Source organism: Prinia subflava, chromosome 23 (genome assembly GCF_021018805.1).
Source record: "Prinia subflava isolate CZ2003 ecotype Zambia chromosome 23, Cam_Psub_1.2, whole genome shotgun sequence".
Lineage (NCBI taxonomy): Eukaryota > Metazoa > Chordata > Aves > Passeriformes > Cisticolidae > Prinia > Prinia subflava.
In genome coordinates this window covers 1,598,123-1,625,106 of record NC_086269.1, presented here as the reverse complement: position 1 = coordinate 1,625,106, position 26,984 = coordinate 1,598,123, and the positions used below count along the sequence as shown (strand labels likewise).

General features: G+C 60.4%; 2 protein-coding genes across 5 annotated transcripts; both read right to left on the bottom strand.

Moving 5' to 3' along the window:
* Positions 1-10,271: 10,271 nt before the first annotated feature.
* RAB7B (RAB7B, member RAS oncogene family) lies at positions 10,272-14,395 on the bottom strand. 3 transcript variants are annotated; one of them, XM_063418134.1, is made up of 6 exons: positions 14,314-14,366; positions 13,159-13,220; positions 12,909-13,035; positions 12,134-12,349; positions 11,566-11,691; positions 10,272-10,874 (listed from the first exon to the last, which is right to left on the bottom strand). In XM_063418134.1, exons 2-6 carry the CDS (start codon positions 13,209-13,211, stop codon positions 10,794-10,796), a joined length of 603 nt encoding a protein of 200 aa, XP_063274204.1. In that variant the 5' UTR covers positions 13,212-13,220; positions 14,314-14,366; the 3' UTR covers positions 10,272-10,793. The 3 variants fall into 3 exon arrangements, with proteins under 3 accessions (XP_063274204.1, XP_063274202.1, XP_063274203.1); XM_063418132.1 differs by lacking the exon at positions 14,314-14,366 and adding an exon at positions 13,656-13,705; XM_063418133.1 differs by having other exon boundaries at positions 10,274-10,874; positions 14,299-14,395.
* A 2,952-nt stretch (positions 14,396-17,347) lies between these two features.
* CTSE (cathepsin E) lies at positions 17,348-22,772 on the bottom strand. Of its 2 annotated transcripts, none has more exons than XM_063418122.1 (10): positions 22,639-22,772; positions 21,562-21,837; positions 20,223-20,376; positions 19,618-19,735; positions 18,986-19,104; positions 18,690-18,889; positions 18,367-18,489; positions 18,139-18,280; positions 17,940-18,038; positions 17,348-17,743 (listed from the first exon to the last, which is right to left on the bottom strand). In XM_063418122.1, exons 2-10 carry the CDS (start codon positions 21,618-21,620, stop codon positions 17,579-17,581), a joined length of 1,179 nt encoding a protein of 392 aa, XP_063274192.1. In that variant the 5' UTR covers positions 21,621-21,837; positions 22,639-22,772; the 3' UTR covers positions 17,348-17,578. The 2 variants fall into 2 exon arrangements, with proteins under 2 accessions (XP_063274192.1, XP_063274193.1); XM_063418123.1 differs by having other exon boundaries at positions 21,562-21,699.
* Positions 22,773-26,984: the final 4,212 nt, after the last annotated feature.

The following is a 26,984-nucleotide window of genomic DNA, read 5'->3' as shown; positions in this document are numbered from 1 at the left end:
GGTGGAGGATGGGATGGGATTTCTGTGCCGGGAATCTCTGATCTGGGGCAGAAACGCTGCGTGACCAGGACAAATGTCACTATGTCACTGCAGGCACTTATCTCTGAGGGAGAGGAGGACAGGTCCCCAGCTCCAGGTCTCAGCCTGCTTACAAATAAGGTGTGGACAGCTTTTATCAGGGCAGAGCAGAAAGCATCCCAGCTGCGGGAACTGCGGCTTTCCCCCGTGGATCAAGGCTAGAGGATATTTCCTCTTATGCAGGAAGGAGCCTGCCCAAACTTGGCCTAAACATCCCTTGAGAGGGGACTGGGAGGAGCTGGAGACCCTGCACCCGCTGTGACAGGTCTCAGCCTGGGAGCACTCCTCATTCCCAGCTTGAAAATTCCCTCCTGACCTGACTGTGAGCACCAGGACACCCCGAACAGCCCAATCCCCTGTCCTGGGCTGGATTCCCAGTGATTCCCAACCACTGCCTGCAGGCATCGGGCTCCACATCCCTTCCCTCTATCCGGGATGGGCAACACCCAAATTGGGCTGCAGCATCCTCAGGGCAGGGTCCGCTTTCCACAGTCCCACGCACAGAAAGTCCTGATCATAACAAGATTCCAGAAATTGAGTGTTTCTCTTCAGTGCTGCCTGCCCTGTATCAGGCAAATCCCTCCACGCACCTCAGCAGGAACCAGGCGTGATAAGGTGGCAGGATTTATTCTAGCAATAATTAATTCACATATTTGGCTCTTCCAGCCTCTCTCTTCATAATAAATCAAACTGCTGGATGGTTGGTGTTGCTAATTCCTGAGTAAATCTGCCGCCGTAAATCCCCTTGGCGAGAAGAGGGAGGAAAAGAGAAGGGGAGGGGGAAAAGGAAGAAAAGAAAAATAGAAAAGAAAAAAAAGAAAGAAAAAAAAGAAGTGCCAGTTGTCCAAATAGCGCGCCTCACACCCAGTGGCTGTGCAAGCGCAGGGTAAATCCCCCACGCCCACCCAGACAAAGAGCCCGATTGTTGGAGTTACCTGCGCCTGGGCCGGTGGTGCGAGGGGTGCAGATGTGGCAGGAGCTGCCGGGGAGGCTGCAGAGCTCTGCGCTGGAGCAGCCCGTGAGTCATTTATAAATCACCTCAGCCAAGGGGACCGAGGGCTGTTCTCGGCGCCTGATTGGCTTGAGGAGGTAATTGCGAGCAGGTACACCCGGGCTGAGCCCAGGAGATAGCCCGGGGAGATAAGGGGAGATCTGAGGAGGGAGAAGAGCTTTTTTGGATGTCCCCCCTGACCCCACCCCTTCCCTCTCCGGCCTGGGCCGTTTGATCCGCTCTGCGGGTCCCTCGGTGCTCTGGGTGACAATAACCCATATTGACGCCACCCCGGCCCCCTCCCGCCCCTGCCAGGGCCGGGGGCAGCGGGAGATGCTTTTGTTGGCCGCGGTGGGCAGCGCCTGCCCGGCCTCGGAGCCCCGGGATGGACAAAGGGGCGCTTTGTGCCCGGCCCGACCCCGGCCGGGAGAGGGGCTCGGCAGCGGAAAGCAGAGTGTCTCTCATTTCCAGGTTCAAAGGGATGAGAGGAGCGGGGAAGCCGCGCTGTCTGCCCCGGGGAGGGGCGCGGGCTCCGCGGGGATGCGGCGGGAGCGCCCCGGGGATGCGCGGGGCTGCGCTGTCTCCGGCCCGGCAGGCACGGTGCCCGGGCAGGGGACACACCTGGCCGCAGAGGGTTTGACAGGTTCTTGTGACGCCCCCGGCACGGGACAGCGATGAGCGGGGAGCGGCCGGGCGGGGCCGGCCCGGGGCTGCAGCCCGGGAGCCGCCGCGGAGGAGCTGCTCGGTGTCCCGGGGCGGGAGCTGCCAGGGTTGGGGGAGAGGCAGCGTTTGACACTGGAAAATCTCCTGTGACGGGTCAGGGAGCAGGGGAGCACCTATGCTCCTACCCATGGCAGCACCACTGTGCCAGGCTGGGGCCGGGATCCCGATCTCCCTTTGTGTCCAGGATCCTGATCTCTCTTCTCCAGGCTCCTGGACTCCTCTTCTCCCCAAGCTCCTGGAATTCTCCAGGCTCCTGATCTCCTCTCCAGGCTCCTGATCTCCCTTCTCCAGGCTCCTGGACTCCTCTCTTCTTCAGGTTCCTGATCTCCACTCTTTCTTCTCCAGGCTCCTGATCTCTCTAGGATCCTGATCTCTCTTCTCCAGGCTCCTGATCTCCCTTCTCCAGGCTCCTGGACTCCTCTCCTCCCCAAGCTCCTGGAATTCTCCAGTCTCCTGATCTCCTCCCTTTCTCCCCCAGGCTCCTCTGCTCTCCTCCCAGAGGGATCTGAGGGTGCAGGAGCCAGGTACCAGCCAGGATGGGCAGGGATGGGATGGGCAGGGGCATCAGCACGGAATGGGAGGAGGAATGGGACAGGGACGTGTCCCCAAGGGAATTGGCCCCCAGGAGGAGGCTGCAGGGGGTTATCTGCTGAGGAGGAATTGATCTCTCGCGTTCCCGTTGTCCCCAGCTTGGCACGCTCAGAGGGTGGCTCTGCTGCCCCCGGGATGTGCCGCCACCTCCGAGTGCTGGAAAACGTCGGGAAAAGGGAGAGGGGAGAGAGCCAGAAGGGCAGGGAACCCGCGGCCGGGGTGAGGAGAGGGGAGAAGGCAGCGGCGCGGCCTTTGCTCGCTCCCAGAGTGAAAATTCCTGGTACTCTGCACGCTGGAGGCATCGGCAGCTCCTGCCAGGAAAGCTCATCGTACGCAAATCAATCTTCGTGTCCGAGGAACACCCTGCCGAGGGTGCCGGGCTGATTCATCGCCATCTGACCGACACAGGTAATCATTGCCGAGCAGTTATCCTGTAAATATCATTAATAACTCATTCCGAGTGGTTGTTGTTTTATTTATTTTTTTTTTTAAGGGCAGCCTGAGACGCTCCCCGTGGCACGGCAGCAGGAGCAGCCCACGAGTGTTCCCGGAGGCTCCTGAGCCAGGGCAAATCCCGGGAACACGGAGCTCCAGCACCCACAGGGATCCTGCACCACGGAAAGAGGGGGAACAGCATCCGAGATGATGCTAATTAACATCCAGGGCTAATGTGCGGGGTTAATTAGCTGGAATGTTCATGCCTAAAGGGACTTTTGCCATCGGTAAAAGGCATTTTTCCTAGTGAAGCTCCACCGAAGAAAGACAAAATGTAAAATTCCAATTCCTGGCGTGAGGGCAGCACGAGCAGCTGGTGCTGCTCATGCTCTGCCCTGCTCCGTGCTCAGGTCCTGGGCACCATCAGCAGCGGGATGCCAGCTCCGTGGGGATGTCACCGACCCCTGGCACAGGCAGGAGCTCTCTGGGCACATCAGGACACAAATCACCCCAAAACCACTCAGTGCTGTGCTTGCTGGGGCTGGGGCTGGCGAGCTGGCAGGGCTGGAGCCCAGCTGGTTGGATTTCTGTCCTCCCACCACTGGCTGAACCCAATGAAGCTCTCAACCAGGGCTGAAGTAATTTTACAAACTTACCCGAGACCTCCAGGCTGTCCCTGTCCCTCCCCAGCCCCGGTGTCCCCCCTGCACAGATGGATCCCCTCCTGTTTCCTGCTGCCTGTGGCAGGAGCTGCTATTCCAAAGTCCTGCTGGGTGTGATCAGGATAAAACGAGGTCTTGCCCTGTGAAGAACCCAGCCCTGTGCAGCCACGGATGGTCCTGGGGCATTTCTGGCGTGGGAGGCACAGTCCTGGTCAAATTCCATTTTCAGTAATTATAAAAACAACTCATTCTGCCTCTTTTCTGCTCCAGCCAAACTCCCCACGTGTGGCCTGAAGACGTGGCCACCACCAGAGCATCCAGGATGGTGAGCAAGGCACGGGTGAGTGTTTGGGAAGCCTCGGGGAGCTCCAGGACAGGGAGGGACACCCCAGGGGCTCCCCAGGTCATCCTGGGGTGCTCAGGCTGCTGAGCTGGCTGTCTCCCGGGCCGATAGCAGCATTCCATGCGCTGGAATGTGCGGATTTGTTTGCAGATGATTGATTTCAGCAGATATTGCACTTAACGGGGGCAATAATTCAGCGGTAATAATTCAGTGGTAATAACTCAGTGGAAGCCCGAGGCTGGGGCCAGCAGGCAGCGCATGCCCTGGGGCTCCTGGGAGATGATGACTCCTGCAGGAGCCTTCCTCCCTGGAGCCTTCCTCCCTCCATCCTCCCCTCCCTCTCCCATCCCCAGGCCTGCAGCCAGAGCTGCTCCTGGTGTCTGGGTGGTTTTGCCAAGGAAGTGGGGCTTGTGCAGGCACAGGCAGGGTTTGGGATGGAGACACTGCAGAGGAGGGAGTCTGGGGCTTCCACGAGGGTCTGGGAGGTGCTGGGAGGGTCTGGGAGGTGCTGGGAGGTGCTGGGAGGTTGTTTCTCGTGGCTGAAGTGCTGCTCAGGCTGTGACACCTGCACAGGTTACAAAATCACAAAAAACGATTTCTCTTTTAACTCAAACTAAAACTATAGGAACCCACGACACTGAGACAGGCTGGAAGGGCCCCGAGCAGAAAAACCCCAAAGCCTCTCCCCAGCCCCAAGGGCTGAACGGCCCCGACGCCCACGGGGGCAGCTCCCGAAGCCTTCCTGCATTCCAGCCTTCATTTGGGGGCTGTAAATAACCCCGCTGCTCCCTCGGGGACACGGAGTTCCTCGTTCCTGCCCCCTGTGCCAGCCGGTGGCACCCAGCGGGGGCGGCAGCGCCGGCGGGGCCCTTTCAGGTGGCAGCTGTGGCTCCAGCCCTGGCACCACCGAGGTGCCAGGCCAGCTCTGCCAGGGGACAGTGGCATCCAGCCCGGGCCCTGCATTCCTGGGAGGGCAGGGATTGGTGATAACCAGCCCTGGGAATGAATCTCAGCGCTCTGTGCGGTCCCCGCGGTGACACCGGCAGTGTCACCCTGCCGGCTGCTCAGAGCGCCCTGCAGCACTGGGGGTGTCCCCCAGCTGCCCCAGGAATCCACCCAGCCCAGAGCTCTGCTCTCCCACCTGGCTGAGGGGTTTTAGACGCTCCTGGAGGGACAGACAGACAAGCAGGACACCCCACCCGGCTTGGGGAGCAGAGTTCTGGAGGTCAGAGTCCACCCAGATTTCTGTCTGGAGCACCACAGGGATCTCCAGAGGAATTGTCACCCCCAAAAAGGCCCTGAGAGCCCCCAGAGGGCAGCTGGCACTGGGCTGTGTCCTCACCTGGGGCTGGCCCGTGCTGTCTGGACAGCCCCAGGTCACCTTGAGCAAGGGCTGTTATCTTATTTGTGAAATAGGTGTAAGATATCTGCCTTCTGCAGGGGAACTCCAACTGCGCTCAGCAAGGTCTGCCCAAGGCCTGGGGACACCAGCAGCACCTGGGGCTGGGTGGGAGCAGCCCAGGCATCCAAAAATTCCTGCCCTTGGAGCAGCCCCGAAGCCTTGGGGGCCCTCCAGGCCAAGGGGTGCCGTGTGGAGCATCCCATTCCCCTGGAATTCGGGCTGGGGGCTGGCTCCAGGCGCTGCCTCCCCCAGCCCTCACTGCTCCCTGCCTGCTCTGACCCAGCAGAGTCAACCCAAAGGAGGCTTTTCCCCTTAGACCATTGAATTCTTGTGAAGGGAGGTTTCCCAACCTGAAAAAAAATCAGAAAAAAAAAAGAAAAGAAAGGAATTTTCACTCAAAAAAAAAAAGAGAAAAAGTGGGAAGGTGCATGGAGAAGAACGTGTGGCTTCTCCTTGCTTCCCCCAGGAGCAAGGGCAGCAGAGTGAGCGCGGTCCCATCACTGCTGCTATGTGGCCTTGGGCAGCTCATTAAGGGCCAAACGCTCCGATGGGAGGGAGATAAGCGCTGGAATAAACCCTCATTGTTCGGGGCTCCGAGGTCAAGGCCTGCACAGGAGCTCAGGTGTTGGACGTGAGGACCTGGAGGAGGAGGAGGAGGAGGAGGAGGAGGAGGAGGAGGTCCTGTCGCCCCTGGTCACAGACCTCAGCAGACAGGTTTTAGATGAAAGCGCTGCCTGCTTTGCCTTTTTTGGGGAGTTTTGGGAGTGCTGGTGCTGCAGCTGTGGCGCCAGGGCAGGAGGCAGCTCAGAAATGCCCTAAAGAGCCGGTGGTTAAAGGGCATTGAGGATAAATAAAGCATTTGTGGCCAGAGGGGTGCAGGGTGCAGGTGGAATCTGGTGGGAGGGGGATTCACCGCCCTGAGCCTCACCCGGGGCTGGAGGGGGGCTCTGTTTGTGCCCTGGTTCTGCTCTGCTCCAGCCCCATTCCCAGGGGTGCTGGTGCCACCAAAATGGGCCAGAATAACAAACTTTCTAACACAACTGGAAGTATTTAACCTTTAAACTCCATTCAGCAACTTCAGAACCACTGAAGATTTCTGTTCTGTGTGTGATTTATCACTGATGGCCTTGTGCAGGCCTGGGGGAGCTCAGGCAGGGCAGTGACAGGAGGCAAATTCACATTTTCCCTTCGGTCAGCACCGGTGGAGCTGCAGCTCATCACTGTTTGTGTCTGTCCACACCCTGAGGAGCTGCTGATTCCTCCGGGACAGAGCCCAGCCTGTCTCAAACCTAAATCTGGGCAATTTGGGACGTTTGAGCAACTCCTCGGGCAGCAGGGACCAGCAGCAGGAGGCTGGGCTGATGGTGTGTCCCTTTTGGGGACAGTCACACCTGGGGGGGGACAGTCACACCTGGAGGGGACAGTCACATCTGGGCGGGACAGTCACACCTTGGGGGGGGGGACAGTCACACCTTGGGGGGGGACAGTCACACCTGGAGGGGACAGTCACACCTTGGGGGGGACAGTCACACCTGGAGGGGACAGTCACACCTGGGGGGGACAGTCACACCTTGGGGGGGGACAGTCACACCTTGGGGGGACAGTCGCACTTGGGGACAGTCACACCTGGGCAGGACAGTCACACCAACCCCATCAGTGTCACCCCCTCATCAAACCTGGGCTGACTGATTGTCCCTTTTGGGGACAGTCACACTTGGGGACAGTCACACTTGGGGACAGTCACACTTGGGGACAGTCACACCAATCCCATCAGTGTCACCCCCTCATCAAACCTGGGCTGACTGATTGTCTCTTTTGGGGACTGTCACATTTGGGGGGACAGTCACACTTGGGGACAGTCACACTTTGGGACAGCCACACCAGCCCCGTCAGTGTCACCCCCTCACTGGGGTGGGACAAGGACTGAGGAGAGGGACAGCGGTCATTCAGGTAATTCACAGCACCAGGAGCATTCTTGGAAAGAACTCCCGGTGTGCCACAGCCCAGGCCACCCCCCGAGCCCCTCCCCAGCAGGTGACAGGGACCGGGAGTGGCCCTGGTGGCGCAGGTGACCGCTGTGGTGACACCTCCGGAGGTGTTTACTGCCCTGCGGCCCGGTGGCACCGCGGGGCACAGATAAGGCTTTGCGTGATGCCCTGGCTTTGTTTTTCACGTCTGACGCCTCTGAAAGGTTACCTGGAACTTTGAACCCCTGGCGTTTATCAGGTCGGCTTTGAAGTGGCTGCAGCCACTGCCTTACTCAGTCCCAGCTCCAGGTTAATGGGGCTTCTGCTTCCAAACAGGAAAACCTCAGCGTTTGGTTTATTTTTTAATTATCTTTGCAGATTTTTGAGGCATTTTCCTGTGCCTTTACTGAAATTCTCACGTTTCCATAAAAGGATTTAATCCCACCCAGCTCCAGGTGCCACAGGCTAGGGTAGGTGGGCGTTCAGGGACGTGATTTCATGGTGGGCTTGATGATCTCAGAGGGTTTTTCCAGCCTGAACTGTGGATTCTGTGATCCTGGGCACTGCTGGGATGTGCCTCAGGAAGGAGCAGAGGAGGAGCTGCTCTCTGCAGGGCGTTTGTGAGGGGATCTCCCCTCTCCAAGCCCTGGGACCAGCCGGGTACCACAGGGCACAGGCTGGGTCCAGCTCGTGGGATGAGGGGAGCTGAAGGGTTCTCGGGACTGACTGACCCTCAGGACACTGAAGCCAACTGGGAATTGGGGATTTCGGGTGAGTGGGGGGCGCTAATTCCTCAAACACTGAGGGGCAGACCTTCCGCAGGAGGCTCGGGGTAGTCCCTGTTTGGTGACCAGCGTCAGGGCGGGATTTTACCGATTTTTGTCATTTCAATGGGTGAATGAAAAGCTGTAGGGGACAGCAGAGCAGCTGGGAAGGCTCTGGTTATTAAACCAGGAGAGCAGGAGGGCTCAGGTTTAGCTCCTCAGCAGTGGCCACAGGCCGAGCTCTCCGCCGGGGTGAGCCCAGGAGCTCAGGTGGCTGCCCAGGAACTCACTGAGTCACACAAGGCAAATATTTTTCCCCTTTGATTTTCACCCTGAGAAAAATCTCCAGCTGACCTTGTTAATCCCACGTGTGTCGCAAACCTCCCCGTGTCCTTTATCGGGTTTCGGCCGCGGGGTAGCGTTACCAGCTTAGCACCTCTGGCTGCCCCTGCCAGCATCCTGCCTGGCACCGAGCCACCCTGCCTGCTCCGCTGCCTCCCCGCTGCCCCGGGCCGCGGGACACCCTGCCCGGGAGGGACGGAGGGAGCGGGGAGGCTGCGGGGCTGTGGTGGCTCCAGAAAGGGAAGGACGGAGGGAGCGGGGAAGCTGCTGGGCCGGCGGGACACCCTGCCCGGGAGGGACGGAGGGAGCAGGGAGGCTGCGGGGCTGTGGTGGCTCCAGCCCGGGAGGGATGGAGGGAGCGGGGAAGCTGCGGGGCTGTGGTGGCTCCAGAAAGGGAGGGATGGAGGGATCAGGGAGGCTGCGGGGCTGTGGTGGCTCCAATCCATGAGGGACAGAGGTATCAGGGAAGCTACGGGGCTGTGGTGGCTCCAGAAAGGGAGGGATGGAGGGAGCAGGGAGGCTGCGGGGCTGTGGTGACTCCAGAAAGGGAAGGATGGAGGGAGCGGGGAAGCTGCGGGGCTGTGGTGGCTCCAGCCCGGGAGGGATCAGGGAGGCTGCGGGGCTGTGGTGGCTCCAGCGGGTGCCGCACACCCAGATTTCCACAGGGCGGTGACGCCGCTGGAGATCCCGGCAGCTCCCGAGGCCGCAGCATCCTTCGAAGCCGTAATTCCCGCGGCTGGGATGATGCACAAAGCGCTGGGGCCCCGCTCGGTTTGAGCCCGGCCCTTCAGGGCCTGCCCAAGGGGAGAGTGAGAGCCGTGCCTGCAGCTCGAGGGGCGCGTTGGGCGCTCCTGCTGCCCCTGCCCGGAGCACCCAGGGGTGCGGGCGGACCTGCTGCAGCTCCCACCTGGCTCCGGCTCTTGCTGCAGCACCCACGGCAGCCCCGGGCTTGTCCCGGAGGCCGCCCAGCCCCGGGAGCCCCCACCCCACTGACAGCGCCCGTGGGAGCTGCGCGGCCCTGGGGGTCCCAGCTGCTGCTTGCGGGGTAAAACACACCGGGGATTTGTCTGCCAGCGCTGGGAGCTGCTGGGGAAGGGTGCGATGAGAAACGACCTCACCCCTGGCACGGAGAGCGCCCGGGGGGTGCCAGGGTGGGCCCGGGGGATGCTGCGGGCGAGGGGGGCTCCGGGCGGGCTCCGGGCGTGCAGAAGGTGGGGAGGAAATAGTTAATGGCTGTCTCCTGCCGATAGGAAGGGACAAATCCTCTCCCCGGCCCGGTGCCCAAATAAACAGGCGGAGCATTGCGTAAGGACCAGGGTGGGAACTCTCCGTTCCTCGGCCCCAGCCCCGCGGCCCCCGCGCTCCCCGCGCCCGGCCCTCGCTCCGGTTTCACCTTCCCGAGCTCACCTGGCAGCCCCTGCCCCGCCACCGCCACCCATGGGTGCTGTCCCCACGGGCAGCTCCGGGTGGTGCCTCCGGGCAGCTCTGTGGGACCCCTGCAGCCAGCGGGGGGGTCTGGGGGGAGGGCAGGGGGTCCCCGGTGACCTCCCCGGGGTCTCTCTGGGTCCACCCGCCCTGCCGGGGGCCGCTGCAGCCGCGGCTGCGGGAAGGAGCCCGGGATGGGTGCGGGAGGGACGCGGGAGCCGAGCTCTGCTCCCTGCGGGCTCCCTCTGCCGACTGCGGCCCCGGCCGGGCCCCCGCGCCACCCCTGCACACCCGCCCCGCACCTCCCCTCTCCCCTGAACCTGAATTTGTAGTGAATAAAAACCCAAAAAAACAAAAACAACAAAAAAACACAGACCCTAAATGCATCTCCGAGCCCTGAGAAGCTGAACGGGCTCAGGGAGGAAAGTCTGGAGCCCCCACCCCACCCCACCTTCCTGCTGCAGGACCCGGGGAGCGTTTTGCGACACATAAATATAAATAAAAATTGAAAGATTTAATTTCTTTAAAAAAAAAATAGAACCCCAGACAAAGTGCTTGTTTTGAGAATCCTCCCCAGCAAGGCGGGAGGGGGGAGGTGTTTGATGGGGGAAATGTGTGAAAGGAGGGGAAACTGAGGCATGGAATGGTTGCCTCGGCAGTGGCCGGTCCCGGGAGGGGAAACTGAGGCACGGAATGGTTGTCTCGGCAGTGGCTGGTCCCAGAGGGGCCCTGTGCCGAGGCCACCAGCCCCAGTTGTCCCCTCGTGCCCACCCGGGAGCCGTGGGGGCTGTGCCCTGGGAAGGTGACCCGCGGTGCCAGGGTCGGGGTCTCTGCAGAGGCATCGGGAGCATCCCCGGCACTGCGGGGGTGGCACACGGCAGATCCGAGGGGGACACGGCCACCGTGGTACCGGGGTGATTGGGGGGCTCAGGAGAGCAGCTCCAGAGCCGCGGGGAGCGGCAGATCCCGGGGTGAGCGGGCAGCCGGCCCCGGTGTGCCCGGCGGTGGCCGCGCTGTGCCCTGGCATTGCCAGGCCCTCTGGGCAGGGCTCCAGCCCGGGCACCGTGGGCTCAGCAGCACCTCTGCTTGGGCTTGTCGTTGGGAGTGAGCTTGATGGAGTCGGTTAAATAACTCTCAAAAATCCCTTTGTACTGGAAAAAAAAAGCGGAGGAGGGAAAGGATGAGTGAGCCCAGCCGAGAGCCAGCCTGAGCGCTGGGCTGCAGCCCCGGCTGGCGATTAAAAGCCAAACCCAGGGGAAAGGCACCAGGAAGGGCTTGGGGACACGAATGTCGCCGTGGTACGGCCGCTAGAGGACAGTGCTGGCGCGCTGTGGGTGCCACACGCCGCGTCCCCATCCCTGCGGGAACAGCAAGCAGCAATCCCTGCTGATTTAGGGTCAAACTCCTGCTGATTTAGGGTCAAACTCCTGCTGATTTAGGGACAAACTCCTGCTGATTTAGGGTCAAACTCCTGCTGATTTAGGGTCAAACTCCTGCTGATTTAGGGACAAACTCCTGCTGATTTAGGGACAAACTCCTGCTGATTTAGGGACAAACTCCTGCTGATTTAGGGTCAAACTCCTGCTGATTTAGGGACAAACTCCTGCTGATTTAGGGTCAAACTCCTGCTGATTTAGGGACAAACTCCTGCTGATTTAGGGACAAACTCCTGCTGATTTAGGGACAAACTCCTGCTGATTTAGGGACAAACACCGCTGCGTTCCCCATCCCTGGGGCTCTCCGCTGCAGCGGGAGCTGCTCCGTGCGGGAGGATCCATCGGACCAGCCCCGGCAGAGCCCGGTTCCCCCCCGGATCCTCCCCCGGGGCTGGACGGGGCTCACCGTGCTCAGCGCCTGCTTCGCCAGGGTCTCGAACGCCTCGGCCACGTTGATGTTGTTCTTGGCACTGACCTCGAAATACGGGATGTCCTTCTCCTTGCACCAGGCCGAGGCTGTTTCCCTGGGCACCTGCGGGGCGGGAGGATGGAGCCACAGCTCAGGGATGGGACAGGGGACCCTCCCCACCCACCCAGGCCCTGCCCGGGGTTGTCATTCCTGCTGCCTCTGCTGAGGACAGTCCCTGCCCCAAAGAGCAGCAGGAGGATGTTGTTTATCCCCTCCTGGGGGTGGTGGCAACTCCTTGCCTGGAGCTTGGTTTCCATGAGGAGAGGGAACAGGCTGGTCCTGAGGTGAAGGCTCAGCCCTCAAAAGCCCTTTGGACCTTACAGCATCCCACTCACACAATCATGGAATTGCTTAAGTTGGAAAAGACCTTTAAGATCATCAAGCCCAGCCCTTAAACCGAGCACTAAAGCACGTCCTCAAGTGCCACATCTAAACCAACTCCTAAATCCCTCCAGGGATGGTTCCTCCACCACTGCTCACTCCTCTCTCCCTCCTCCACCCTTACCTGCCGGTCACTGAGGTCTATCTTGTTCCCCAGCACCACCATGGGGAAATCCTGTTCCCTGGGAATGACCTTCTCCAGGAAATCATCCCTCCAGTTGTCCAGGGCCTCAAAGGACTCCCTGTCCGTCACGTCGAAGGCCAGCACGCAGCCGTCGGAGCCTTTGTAGAAGGTGGACACCATGGACCGGAACCGCTCCTGTCCCCCCGTGTCCCAGATCTAGGGCAGAGGAGGGCACAGATGGGCACAGGGCACCAGCAGGGTGGGTGCTGCAGCCCTGAGGAGCAGCTTCTGGGGACTCCAGAGTTCCTGCGGGATTCCAGCGCAGTTTATGGATGCTGAAAATCGGGTGCTGAAAATCAGCTCTGAAAATCGGGCTCTGAAAATCAGCTCTGAAAATCGGGCTCTGGAAATCTGGCTATGAAAAACAGGCTCAGAAAATTGGGCTCTGAAAATTGAGTTTTCAAAATCGGCTCTGAAAATTTGGCTCTGAAGATCGGCCCTGAAAATCACCCTCTGAAAATCGGACTCTGAAAATCAGCTCTGAAAATCAGCTCTGAAAAATGCCCCTGAAAATCAGCTCTGAAAAGCAGTGCTGAAAACTGGGCTCTGAAAATCAGCTCTTAAATCAGGCTCTCAAATTCAGCTCTGAAACTTGGGCTCTGCACATCCAGCCCTGCATTTCATGTCCCCGGTGGGCACAGCAGGCCCGGGTGGGACCCCCACGGCCCCGGGATCAGGGTGGGCGCCCCGGGCAGTGCCAGCTGCCCCCGCTCACCTGCAGCTTCAGGGGGGTGCTGTCCACGGCGAGCACCTTGGTGAGGATGCTGGCGCCCAGCGTGGTGCGGTAATCCTCGTAGAACGTCTTGTGCACGTACTGGTGCAGCAGAGAGGTCTTGCCCACGCTGGTGACGAGAAAGGGGCACTGGTGACGGGGTGGGCAGGGGACACCCAGGGGACACCCAGGGGACACCCAGGGGACACCCAGGGGACACCCAGGGGGCTGCCCTCCCTCGCCAGCTCCTCACCCCAGAGCTCCGATGATGATGATCTTCAGATCCACCTTCTTGCTGGCGTCCATGGACAGGCCCTGTGGGATGAGAGGGGCTCAGTGGGGTGACGCTGCCTCCCGGCCACCCCGGGCTGCTGTCCCCGCTCCCTCCCTCCCTCCCACAGGGATGTGGCTGTGTCCTCACTGTGCCAGGGCCATGCCCGTGCCATGCCAGCACTGCTGTCCCCACCGCGGTGGGGACACAAACCCCCCCATGCCAGCACCATGCCAGCACTGCTGTCCCCTGCTGTGGTGGGGACACAAACCCCCCCGTGCCAGCACCATGCCAGCATTTCTGTCCCCTCTGTGGTGGGGACACAAACCCCCCCGTGCCAGCACCATGCCCATGCCATGCCAGCACTGCTGTCCCCACCGCGGTGGGGACACAACCCCCCCGTGCCAAGCCCGGCCCCGTCCCCGCCCGCGCCGGGCTCCCGGGCAGCCGGAGCACGCCCGGACTCGCCGGTTCATCACCATTCAAAGGTGCCGGGAGCCACTTCCCTGCTTCTCCCACCCCTCTCCAGCGCAGTCCCTCCCCCCAGGCCTGGCACACACGCCTGGGGTCCTGCTGAAAATCAAATTTGTTAAAGAAGACCCCAGCTAGGTGGGATTCCTTGGTACCTCAAGCGCAGCCCAGGGAGTGTTCCCGCCCAGGAACACCCCGAGATCTCCCGCAGGATGTGTCCCCATTATGTCCCTACATGCCCTGAGCCTGGCCAGGACCCCCGGACCCCCTCCCCAGGCGGCACCAGCATCCTCCAGCAGCCCCAGCATCCCCGCGGCAGCGTCCCGCACCGCCGGCCGAGGCACGGATGGAAACGCTGGCAGCCTCATCCCTGCATTTTTCCCTGATGCGCTGGCCAGCCCTGCGCCATTCCCGCTTGGAACACCCGCGGGGAGCTCTGTCCCCCTCCTGTCCCCCTCTTCTGTCCCCTCCTGTCCCCCTCTGCCCCCCGTGCCCAGGCGCGGGCAGCATCCTGGGCACCGGCAGAGCCTCCTGTCTCAGCTCACACAAACTTCCCCGTCCTTCCGCCAGCTTTTTGGGGAGTTTTTAAACTCGAGGCGGAGTTTTCCCCTGGCTGTTGCCGCAGGGGTCTCGGCTGCCCCCGGGACTCACCTGCACAGCGCTCACCTGCCGGGGCAGCCGCGGCTCCCGGCTCCGCTGCCGCCGGGCCGGGGAGGGGACGGGCGGGAGGGGAGGATCCGGGGAGGGCCGATCCCTGCCCCCCCGGGCAAGGCGGCTGCAGTGACATCAGCAGAAAGGGGCCGAGATCCCGGCGGGGCCGGAGGAGGGCTCTGCCGTGCCCGGGGAGTTCCCCTCGGTTCCGGGGCTCTGCCGGGCGTCCCCGCCTCGGGGTCCCACGCGGAGAGGGGAACGAGGTTCTCCTCCGCTGCTGGAGCTCGGGATTGACTTTTGGCCTCTCCTCTGGCTCAGAATCCCCTCGGTTCCTTTCTGCCGCCTCCCCGGGACCCTTCATCTGCGTCCCCGCTGGGGGATTGTTGAGGGATGAGGACAAAAGCCGGGCGGGGCTGCGGGCAGCATCCCTGGAGCCATCCCGGGCTTCCCTCTGCTCCCTGTGATGGGATAAGCGGATTTGGGGACCCTCCGAGGAGCTCTGTGTGGCTCCATCTCCTTTTCCAGGCAGGAGAGGGGCAGGGTGGGGATCGGGAGCATTCCCAGCCCCTTGGGACCACCCTGCACCCGCAGCCCTCAGGGGCAGCACGGGCACCCCAGAAAAACCCTCCAAAAACGGGGACAGAGCTGGTGACTGCTGCAGGAGGATGTGCTCAATCAGTCGATGGGATTTTGGGGGGTCTCAGCTGCCCCCACGGAGCAATCCCAGCTCCAAGGGGGTGCCCAGGGCTCTTTGGAGTGGGAGAACCTGCTTGGCCAGGGCTGCCAGGGCAGAGCTCTGCCTCGCAGCGTGCAGGGGCAGGCCCCGAGCCTCTGCCAAGCCTTCTGCAGGGTTTGGGGTTCGCAGTGGGAGCAGGGTGTCCTTCACTGTGAACCCTCCCTCCTCCTGAACCAGCAGCCCCCCAGTTGCTGGCGGTCCCTCTGCCCAGATTTTGGGGCCCCTCCAAGACCACTGCCTTCTGCTTTTCCATTTCCAGCATTTTTGGAGACTTTTTCCCCCTTACAGACCCTGCTGGGATCTCAGGGAGGATCACTGCACTCAGCAGGACAAACCCTCCTCCTCCTCCTCTCCAGGCATAATTTTGGGACCTGTCAGGCCAGAAAAATCTGTTTTTCCCCCCAGAGGGCAGGCGCTGGGAGGAGCAGAGGCAGGAGAACCTGAGCCACTTCTCACCAGAGGTGGGTAAAAGGCTGAGGTTTCCTTGGAGCAGCTCTCTCCTAATCCCCATTTTCAGCCCTTTTTCGCCATCCTGCTTCACCTTTGCTCTCGCAGAGAGAATTTATTGTTCAAGCTCCCCCCTCAGCCACTTCTGCCCTCGTTCCCTGGCGTGGCCCTGCTGGGACAGGGGTTGCTCACCCTGTCAGATGATCAAAGCCTCCCCAGCTGCTGGGGCTGGGCTCTGTGGTCAGCCCCAAACTGCAGCTGGTGCCCACGGCCACTTCTGCTTTTTGTACCCTGTGCCCACCAGGGTGCATCAGCCTCAGCTCTGGCTTTTGTTTTATTTCACAGGAAAAGGGATTTTCCCAAAGCTGCTGCTCTCCTGATCCCCCCTGGGCTGGGATTCTGCTGGGATGGGGGCGGTGGGAGCTGCGGTGGGGAGGAGGTGATGGCCAGGCCCAGCAGCTCCGGTCCCGCCCTGGCTGCTCCCCCCCGCCAGCGATTCCGAGGAAAAGGTGTGGGGGGTTTGTGGCCTGTGACTGTGAGGAAGGTGACAAAACCCAGCTGGGGCTGACACAGCCTGGTGGGGACGAGGAGAGGACAGGCTGTGCCCCGCAGGGCCGTGGGAGTGAGGGAAGGGGAAGGAAGCAAAGGACACCCAAGTGCTCCCTGCGCTGTTCACGCTCCCTGGGGCCAGCAGGGCTGCCCTTTTCTGGGATGTTGGCATTGTTTGAGCAACTTCCCCCTCTAAACCTGTCAAGAGGGCATGGAATGTTCTGAGGTCCCAAAAACACAGCCTGGCCAGGCCAGCTGTCACTGCCAGCTGCTGTTTGGGGACACCGGGTGGCCCCTGGATGCTCCCCCCCAGCCCCTGGGCTCCTGCTCAACAGCACCTTGGCGTGCCAAGGGTTAAGGTGGAAGAGGGAGAGGAGACCTTTGTCCAGCTGCCCCAGCACCTTATCTGGGAGTGCAGCAGGGCTGGAGTCAGCACAGGAAACACAAAGAGCCCACAGTGGTCAGCGGCACAATCAGTGCCCGTGGGCACGGCAGATATCTCCCTTTACTGCAAACCACAAGGCTCAGCCACAAAGTTCACAATATCTGAATATCCCAGGGCTCCCAGCCCTGCTCGGGGGTGGGATGGATGGAGCTGGGGCACTCCAGCACCCCAGCCTGGCTTCGGGCTCAGCAGGGGAAGCGGAGAAAAGGCCTGGATAAAAATAACCTTTAGTGCTTCCCTTTCTCGCTGCCTCGGGGTGCATCACGCGTGAGCCGCAGCCGTGCCTTGTCACACTCCTGTCAGAGGGACACGTGTGACTCCTGGGGACCCCCGTGGCCAGCAGCCCCCCTCAGAGCCCCCCACAACCCCTCAGAGCTCCCCAAAACCCTCCTCAGCCCCCCTCACTTTGAGCCAGCCCAGCCCAGGGCTCAGCAGCTGCTTTGCCCTTTTTGCTTCAAGGACCCACCAGCCCCTTTGTCTTTGTGAGTTCCCCGAGGGAATCAGAGCGAAATTCTTTGGAAATCACCGTTTGTGGCACAGAAAGAGCCCCGGGGTCTTTCCAGTCTCCCTGTCACCTTCTTGTGTACCAGCAGCAGCTGAGGAAAGGTGCACACCCATCCATCCCTGCCCTGCGCACCCTGGGGTGCCACAGCCACCTCCAGGGGGTTCTGCTCTACCTGGGCAAAACCTCCTCTCCCTTCTGTCCCTGTGGGGACCCCAGGGGTGCCCCAGCCACGCTGGCAGTGCAGCCCTGGCAGTGCCCTGGGTCACCCAGGGAGGGGGGCAGGACAGGGGCAGGGGGATTCCACCCCCCTTTGAGACGTGCAGGATTTCTGCACCTGCTGCTGACAGAAGCAGGAGAAGTTCGGGTTTATTAAAGCTTTTATTGGCTCAGGATTCAAAACCAGAGAAGGTGCAGAGCAGATCACGGAGCTGCTCGAGGCCTTTGTGCATCACAGTGTCCTGGCGTGGCCTGAACCCCTGCTGGGCTCTCCAGCTGCACCCCTGGGCGCCTCCATCCCCCTGGGGACACCGAGGAGGACAGGTTGACACCCACTGCCCTCCAAGGTCCGTTCCTCTCCTGCCCCACGGGTGTCACAGCCCTAGGGGACAGCAGGGGCCAACCCCACCATGTTGTTGCCCCGGTCGAAGACGGAGTAGAACTGCCGGATGAAAACATCACCCAAAATCCAGAGGGGGCCCGTGGGAGGGGGCACGTCGTTCCCCTGGAAGCCGCTGGTGCAGAAGGTGATGCCATCGCTGCTCTCCTGGGGAGGGAGAAGTGAAAAGCTGGGGATGGAGCCCAGAGCCTCGTGCACACGGAAACACCCGGGAACGGTGGCGAGGCAGAAACCAGCGGGGTTTGTCACCCTTGGGGACACACTGCCAGCCCTCAGCGTGGGGCTGGGCCACCTTTGCCGCTGGAGGAGCTGGCATTTGGGGCAGAGGGAGCCACAGCCATACCATGAGGGTGTAAGCCTGGGCGCTGAGCGTGTAGGGCAGCCCGTTGATGGTGAAGGTCAGCTCGGGCATCACGTCCAGGTTGCTGCACTCCACGGCGTACTGCAACACAGCCGGGGGCTCAGGGGCTGCCCAGGGGTCCCTTCCAGCAGGGAGGGGTCCCCAAGGCTTTGTCCTCTGCTGTCCCCGCCCTGCCTCTCACCACTCCATCCACAGACACGGCCCCAATGAGCTTCTGCAGCTCTTTGATCTCCTTGGTGGGGCCGGCGATGAGCGAGGTGCCGGTGTCCACGATGGCCTGGCAGCCCTCGGCGCAGAAGGTCACTGTCCCACCCAGCTGGATGCTGGAAGAGGGCACAGGGGACAGGAGGGGGGGTTTGTCCTGCCCTGCCAGCCCTGCCCTGCCCTCCCCCTGCCCGGCACCACTCACTTGTCCAGCTGGATCTGCCAGTAGCCCTGCTGGGTGACCGGCACCCAGTTCAGGGTCCCCGTGAAGCGGGAGGTGTCAAAGCCCCCAAAAAGCAGCTCTCCTCCCAGGGGGGACTGGGGGTCCCTGCAGGGAGGAGGAGGAGACATTCTTGTCCATTTACCATGGATTTCCCCCAAATTCCTCCCCACAAACGCTGCAAGGCCAGAGGCCTGCCATGCTCAATCAGGCACCAAACCCCCCTTCATTATCTCAGTAAAAAATCTGGATTTCAGCGGCCCCTCCTGCTCCTGCAGCACTGCCCCAGAGCAAAGCCCCGTGCGTACGAGCTCATGTAGACGGAGAAAATGGGCAGCTCCACCAGGTCCTGGGCCATCATGTTGTCAAACACAGGGGTGACCCCGTCCACGGCCAGGGAGGGGTAGGCCAGCCCCAGGATCCCGTCGAACTCAGCATCCAGGAAGGTTTTTCCGGGCTCGCTGATGCTCTCTGCAAACTGCTGGTTGCTGACGGTCAGCCCCTCGACCTGCGGGGAGGAGGGGGCTCTGTGGGGGTGCCCAGCCCCACAGCAGGCGAGTCCCAGGGACATTGTCCAGGGCAGGGCCACCCAAAGGTCACTCACGGTCACTTGGTCGGAGCCGATGATCCCTGTCATGCTGCCGGTGCCGTACTGGATGGAGAAGGGGGTCCCGATCACCTGGTAGGTGCTGGACTGGGTTGGGTGGAACCTGGTGTGCTGAGCTGGGCAAGGAGATGGCATCTGTCACCAGAAATGTCCTTTTTTTGTTGTTGTTGTTGCTGCAAGGAGCCCCCAGCGAGGCAGAACAATGGCACAGCGTGGTGTCACCAAAACTGCTGTGGGGGCTCTGCTGAGGGGAGCTCTGAGACAGAGAAAGCCTCTCCCATTCCTCTCCCATTTCAGGATGAAATGATGATCCTGAGCAGGATCAGTAGCATCTAACGAGTCCTGAGGTGAGCACCGCTGTCCCTGGTCACAGCCAGCAGCAGCCCCGGGATTCGTGGGATCTGCTCCCATCCCCAATTCCCGCTGCGCTCCAGGGCTGCTCGGGGCTGCTCTGGTCCCTCAGCAGCAGCCCGGCCTCTCTGGGGCTGGCTGGTGGCCGACAGCCTCAAAAAGCCACTTGTGTGCTCTGCTGAGCCCCTTGGGTTCCTGTCACCTCTGCCAGGAGGGTCCCCAAGGCTCTGGGGGTGGTGGCCCCGAGGCCTCTCTGGGGTCGGGGGGTCCCCACTCACCGCAGGCTTTGCTGACACAGTAAACAGAAGGCACCCAGAGGTTGGAGGAGCCCGTGTCGAACACCACGGTGAAATTCTGGGGTGGGGTCCCGATGGAGATCTGCCCAAAATACTCCATCTGCCGAGGGAGGGGGGCAGAGAGCGCCGTGAGCTGCCAGAAATGCCCTAAAACAGAGCCTGGGGCGGCTGCAGGGCACGGAGGGGGCTCAGGGCTGGAGCAGGCACAGCCTCGCTGTGCCAGGGGGAATAAAGGAGACAAATATTGAAGGAACAGGGACAGGGGGATTGGGGACGGGGATTGGGGACAGGGGGACTGGGGATTGGGGATTGGGATCCTCCTGGGGAGCTCCATCCACCTCCTGGTGCTCTGTGCATGGCCCTGCCCCGTGTAAATTGAATTTCAGAATTTCGGAATTTTGGAAAATCTGTCTCCAGGGGTGTGGGCAGAGTGCAGCAGGCCGGGAGGGGGGCTGGCAGTGCCCCCCTTGTCCCCATCCTCACATTCCTGGGGACAAAGCGCCGGGCGGGCAGCGAGCCCTGGCACACCGGGCACGGGGTTTTGGGGAAGGGTTTGGGTGTGAGGCTGCCCTGTGCCCCCTGCTCACATCCAGGTAGTTGAGGAGGGGCTCGTTGGTCTCCGAGAAGGCGGCGCAGTCCTCGCTGCTCTCGTCCCGCCCCTCCTGCGCTCTCCAGAGGTGCCAGGGTCGCCCCCGGTCCCGCAGCAGCTTCCGCAGGGAGCGGCGCCGGCTCAGGGGCACCCTGTGAGGAACGGTCCTGGTCACTCCCATGGGTGTCCTGAGCCCACCCTGGGGGTCCTGGTCACTCCCGTGGGTGTCCTGAGCCCACCCTGGGTGTCCTGGTCACTCCCGTGGGTGTCCTGGTCACTCCCATGGGTGTCCTGAGCCCACCCTGGGGGTCCTGGTCACTCCCCTGGGTGTCCTGGTCACTCCCCTGGGTGTACTGAGCCCACCCTGGGGGTCCTGGTCACTCCCCTGGGCGTCCTGGTCACTCCCATGGGTGTACTGAGCCCACCCTGGGTGTCCTGGTCACTCCCCTGGGTGTCCTGGTCACTCCCATGGGTGCTGCCCCTGTCCTGTGCCCACCCCGAGGGTCCCAGCACTGCCAGGATGAAGGTTCAGAGCCCACATCCCCCCACTGCACCGATTTCCAGCCCAGGCACAGCAAACGAGGGCACTCGGTGCGGTTTTGGGGACAGGAAATCAAGGCCAGAGGTGGCAGGAGGGCACCCAGGTCCTGGCAGGGACAGCACGGGCAGCCGGTGTCACTGAGGGGAGGGACCCTCAGGCTGGGCAGGGCGAGCAGGGCCGAGGGCCACCCGGGCTGGGTCCCTGTGCCCCCCAAGCTGGCACAGAGCCCTTTGCAGACCCCCCTGCTGCTGCCGGGCTGTGGAGAAGGCAGAACCCCCGGGACAGCCCCGGGGTGCCCGGGCTGGGCTCTGCCACCCATCACACCCCGGGAACACCCCGAGAAGGAACCCCCCGAGCCCTGGGCTGCACCCCGGGGACCCCCTCACCCCCCCGGGAACCTCTCACCTCCCCGGGGACCCCTCACCTCCCTGGGGACCCCCTCACCTCCCCGGGGACCCCCTCACCTCCCTGGGGACCCCCTCACCTCCCCGGGGACCCCCTCACCTCCCTGGGGACCCCCTCACCTCCCCAGGGACCCCTCACCTCCCCGGGGACCCCCTCACCTCCCCGGGGACCCCTCACCCCCCCGGGAACCCCTCACCTCCCCGGGGACCCCTCACCTCCCCGGGGACCCCCTCACCTCCCCGGGGACCCCTCACCTCCCCGGGGACCCCCTCACCTCCCTGGGGACCCCTTCACCTCCCCGGGGACCCCTCACCTCCCCGGGGACCCCCTCACCTCCCCGGGGACCCCTCACCTCCCCGGGGACCCCCTCACCTCCCCGGGGACCCCTCACCTGCGGAGGGCGCCGGCCAGGGCCAGGCAGAGCGCGGCCAGGAGCAGCGAGCGCCGCATGGCGAGGCTGTGCCCAGGCCGTGCCAGGCTCTGGCGAGGCAGGGTGGCCGTGCCCGGGCCGTGCCAGGCTCTTATAGCCCTGCCAGAGTCAACAGAGCCCGGGCAGCCGCGCTGAATCACCGGCCGCGGCCCCGGCGGGGCTCAGCGGGTGCTGCGGGGTCACGTTTGCTTTTCTGGGTGAGGACGGAGCTGCGGGAGCTGAGCGGGGCGGGCTCGGCTGGTTTGGGGCAGGGGAGGTCCCACAGAGGGGCTGGAGGGGCCCCCAGCCCAGCACCGGTACCAGCCCAGCACAAATCCCCATCCCAGCACCAGTTCCAAACCCAGAACCAATTCCCATCCCAGCACCAATTCCCAGCCCAGTTCGTTTCATTCCAGCCCTCATTCCCATCCCAGCCCAAATCCCCATCCCAGCCCCAGTCCCATCCCAGTCTCAATTCCCATCCCAGCCCCAATTCCCATCCCAGGCCCAATTCCCATCCCAGCACCAACGCCCATTCCAGTCCCAATCCCCATCCCAGTCCCAGTCCCAATCCCCATCCTAGCCCCAGTTCCATCCCAGCCCCAGTTCCCATTCCAGTCCCAATCCCCATCCTAGCCCCAGTTCCATCCCAGCCCCAGTTCCCATTCCAGTCCCAATCCCCATCCCAGCCCCAGTTCCCCATCCCAGTCCCAATCCCTATCCCAGTCCCAGTTCCATCCCAGCCCCAGTTCCCATCCCAGGCCCAGTCCCCACCCCAGCCCCAGTTCCCCATCCCAGTCCCAATCCCTATCCCAGCACCAATGCCCATTCCAGTCCCAGTTCCATCCCAGCCCCAGTTCCTCATCCCAGTCCCAATCCCCATCCCAGTCCCAATCCCCATCCCAGTCCCAGTTCCATCCCAGTCCCAGTTCCATCCCAGCCCCTCACCCACCAGTGAACCCCCCAAAACCCTTCAGGGAACTTTTCCCTCTCCCTTCACCCCCAGCCCCACCCCAGGGACCTTCCCCAAACCCCTGCAGGAAAGGGATGCGTTCGTACCATCAACCACAGGCCCAATTTTAAAAGTCAAAGATTAATTAGCGCTGATGAGGGGCTGGGGAACCCCCAGCTCTCCCTTCCCGAGCCCGGGCAGGAGCAGCTTCCCATGATGGGCTTTGTTTAACCCAGGACGGGCGTCCCATTAAAGCCTCTGCGAGTGCAAACAGAAAATGCAGATGAACAAATAAAAGCTTCAGATACGGGGGGAGGCGAGTGGGGGCAGCGAGCTGGGGCAGGCGAGGATTTTCCTGTCCCCTCCCAGGCCCGGGGGATGCTGTGCTCTCCTTATTTTGGGTGATTTTGGCACATTTTAAAATAAAATGGTGTGTTCTGCCCAGCCAGCCCCATTCACCCGATTAACAGCGTTCAGCGCCGTGCTAATCGATTTTTTGTTTGTCCCCGGCGAGCCTGTTTTATCTAATTAAATTTTATCTCATTAAAGCCCTCGCCCAGGAAATTGAAGCCCTCATCGGTGAGGCGCAGGTACCGGGGGTGGCTGGGGACAGCTGAGTCACGTCCTGCTGTCACCGGGATTTTGTGTCCCCCTCCCTGGGGATGCTGCCGGGCCCCTCCTCTCCCCAGCCCTGCGGGAGGATCGAGCTTTACAGAAATATTAAGATAATAATTAATAATTATTAATAATATTAATATAATATTAATATTATCAAATATTTCTCCATGTGAGCAGGAAAACTTTGGGCACGGCACAGTTGATGCCGATGGCAAACGCAGCTGTTTTTTGCAAAATAAATGAAAATTCCCCTGCATCCCCCACACTACAATTTTTTTTCTTAACTGAGTGGCTTTTATACAAATTTATTCTCTATTTCCCCCTTCTGAGATGCAGTTTAATGTAGCCAGCCTCCCTCCTTGCCCTAATCACATATTCATGGATTAAAAAGAAACTTCCTAAAACAAAAGCAGCTGCAGCAAGTGCCAGATCAGCCGAAAACAGCAAGAGGATTGTTCCAGACATGGTTTATAACCCGAAAATCCTATCAGAAAACCCAGCCCGAAGGGTCACTGGGCTTTGGAGATAAAGGTGAGGGTGAGCAGCAGCACAGACACACCAAACACTTGAAGTGAAATAGTTTTATTTTGTGGGAAAGATTCCCCAATTGGATCATCATAATCTGCAAACTCCTGGCAGCAGATTCAGCATTAAAATGGGAAGATGAAAGTCATAATGAGGCCAGAGCTTTCATTTAGAAATTTTTTTTGCAGCTAAGCAAATCTATTTCGATTTTTGAGTTATTTTAGAAGCAATTTTAAAAGCTCAACTCTTAGGGGCACTTCAGAATTTTTATTTCAAGTAGAACAAAGTGGGTTGGGTGTTTTTCCTCTGTGTTTTGGGAGCAGCTGGGCTGGATTTGCACAGAAAATTTGGTCCAAAAGAATTTGTTTCATAAATGTCCCAGCTGTACCTCAGTGTGTGGAACACAGAGGGAGGAAATGCCCAATTTCCAAGCCTTGGTGTCCCTCGGCTGGGCAGGGAAAGAGAAATCTCTGGAGATTCTGAAGAAATCTGGTAAAGTTCTGCTCTGGAGAAATCAAGGAAAGGCGGCTCCAGCTCCTGGAATATTCCAGAAAGGAACGACCTGTCCAGGCAGGGGCTGTCCCCAGCTGTCCCCACCCCTGCAGGGACACTCAGGTGCACCAGAAACAGGTTTTACCCCTTGGGTGGAAAATGCATCTCTCACCAGCTCTGTGTGAAGCGCTTTCCTCCTTTAAAAATTCAATTCTCAGGCTCCAAACGCGTTATCTGTGTTCCTTTTCACACATTTCCTTTGGTGGAGCCACTGCCCCGACTGATTCACGTCGTGCTTTTCTAAAAATCTCTTTTTTCCTCCCGTTATCAGACACTTCTCCCACCTGTTAATCTGTTCATCCACCACCAGCACTTGAAAGCGCTGCAGCAGCAAACTCTCACTTGAGAAAAAATCAACAAACAAGCAAGTTTCAGTTAAAGAAACTCCAAAATATTTACCTGGGACTCGGAGATGTGAGGAGAGAGCAGGGCCAGCGTCTGCTGATGGAGCTGATGGATGGTGGGGATGAAGGGGAATTTGGGAAGTGACCCCCAGCTTGTGATGCAGCTCCAGGGGTAGGTGATGCTTTCTGAGATATTCTCTTTGCTTTTAGATAATCTAAAGCTAAATCTAAATTTAGATTCTTTGGGATGTTACACCCTTGGGGCAGGGTTGCTGTGGGCTGGTGGAGGTGTTTAAAGGCGAGCAGGCATCATCCCCACGAGTCAAGGACCTGGAAAAAAAGGGAATTTCTCCTTCCTTTCTGCCAGGGCACCTCCAGAAGCTCCCAACCTCACAGTTCCTATGAGCCAGCACCCCCCAAAGCTCCTGGGGGCTCCGAGGGTGGGATCTGCTGCTCGCACCCCAAAGGCTGCAGAGAATTTTCCAGGCTGGGGCAGGCGGGGACCCATCCACCCCCAGCAGAAACGGGGCCAGGTGGTTTCAAATGCTTCACCCCAGTGGAAAACGTTCCCTTGGAAGCACCCAGAGCTCGTTTTGGGTGGCAGCTGAGCTGGGCTGGGCACAGCTCCCTCGGCACCGCTTGGCCCCAGGGAAGCTCAGCTGAATTTTGGGGCAAAGCCGCTGGAGGATGGAGAATTGATGGAGGGGTGCAGGAGCAAAACAGCTGCAGAGCAGCAGAGAAACACCCCAATATATTCAAATGAGGCCTCTGAGAGAGGGGAGGCGTCATGGAACCTCCTGTGGGCTCCTTGGTGCCTCTGACCTGGGGACAGAGCGTGACCGCATCCGGCACCGCTGCGCTGCCGGACCCCGCTCTGCACCCAAACCCTGCTGGAACAGCCCAAAATCCTGCTGGAACTGCCCCAAATCCTGCTGGAACTGCCCCAAACCCTGCTGGAACTGCCCAAATCCTGCTGAAACAACCCCAAATCCTGCTGGAACAACCCCAAATCCTGCTGGAACAACCCCAAATCCTGCTGAAACAGCCCCAAATCCTGCTGAAACAACCCCAAACCCTGCTGGAACGGCCCAAACCCTGCTGGAACAGCCCCAAATCCTGCTGGAACAACCCCAAATCCTGCTGGAATAATCCCAAACCCTGCTGCCTGCACGGCCCCAGCTGCCCCAGAGCCGTGGGGAAGGGAAGGTGAGGGGAGCTGTGACCCCCAGGTAAATCCGCGCCGGGAGCAGAGGGTGGAACAGCGGGAGGAGAGCTGGGCTGGGAACCCCCCTGGGCACGGCTTGGTGCCATCCTGAGCTCCAGCAGGCCTGGCTCAAGTGGGATTAGGATAATTTGGGTGTTCTGGAGCTTTCCCTCACCCTCAGCCGAGCGTGGGTGCCGGGGTTTGACCCCTCGGCTCCCCTCAAACCTTGATTTCGGCATTTCCTTGAGGAAGCGTTGGAGCCCTGGGGGCTGCAGCTCCCTGAGACCCCCCCAAAAGCACATTTGGTACCAGGTTCTCCCTGGCTGCTGTCTCAAATCAGATTTTTCGGTACCCACCCGGTATCAGCGCCTCCATCTCGCCGTGCCCACCTCGGCACAGAAGCTGCTGCTGCTGCTCAGGGTTGGATTCGGGGCTCATTTTGCAATTTCCTTTTGAGCAGCTCATTTTTCAGATCCTTATCTGCCGCTGCAGCAGCAGCTTCTCCTGCCCCACGGTAGGAAATGAGCTTTTCAAGAGTGGCAGCCCTTTGAGGAGGATATTTGGGGACAGATTTGTTCAGTATGGGAGGGGGAAAATTCCTGCAAAAAAAAAAAAAAATGAACTTTTAGCTTGGCAGTCATCAAACTGTTTGCATGAGTGGGATTTCTCAGGAGATTGGGGCTTATCAGGAAAGCTTTTGATGAATAAGGCTCAGAAATGTGTCCTAGAGGAAATGATAGAATCTGCTCCACGGGATGGATAATGCCTCTGCTCTATCAATTTATCCATCAGCCCATCAATCAAATGATCCTGGCTGCTTTAATCACGGATCAAAGCCTCAGCTGAAGATCTCTCCCTATCAGCCATTTATAAACAGCGAGTGTTTAACACTGAGGGGAGATTTAAAGTGCTTCTTTTGTGAAAGCTCACAAAGGGAACACCCCATTGCTATTTTTATGAAATTAACCCCTCTATTTTTTATTAAAAATCTCTTTATTGTTGTGGCCAGAAGTCCCAAGCCAAGGGGCCCAGCCCAGGCATTGGTGCTCCCTGATTTTCTGCCTTAAATCCTCTTAACCTCACCAGGATTGAAGCTCTCCCAGTATTAAATCCGAGGTGTTTCAGACTCTGAGGTGTTGCAGGGCCTCTGATATTTCTGTTTGGACTTTGACTGATGCAAGAGCCTCACACCAACCCATGCCCTTCCTTT

What these genes read in the sequence shown, in the direction of transcription:
- RAB7B (XM_063418132.1), bottom strand. An exon ending in ATCATCATCGGAGCTCTGGG is followed by an intron (nt 13,036 to 13,158) that starts GTGAGGAGCTGG and finishes TCTCGTCACCAG; the next exon opens with CGTGGGCAAGACCTCTCTGC. An exon ending in TAGACCTCAGTGACCGGCAG is followed by an intron (nt 11,692 to 12,133) that starts GTAAGGGTGGAG and finishes CCCGCCCCGCAG; the next exon opens with GTGCCCAGGGAAACAGCCTC.
- CTSE (XM_063418122.1), bottom strand. Translation starts at nt 21,620, where the DNA reads ATGCGGCGCTCGCTGCTCCTGGCCGCGCTCTGCCTGGCCCTGGCCGGC. An exon ending in CCGTGTCTGTGGATGGAGTG is followed by an intron (nt 18,039 to 18,138) that starts GTGAGAGGCAGG and finishes GCTGTGTTGCAG; the next exon opens with TACGCCGTGGAGTGCAGCAA. An exon ending in CCCAGGCTTACACCCTCATG is followed by an intron (nt 17,744 to 17,939) that starts GTATGGCTGTGG and finishes CTCCCTCCCCAG; the next exon opens with GAGAGCAGCGATGGCATCAC.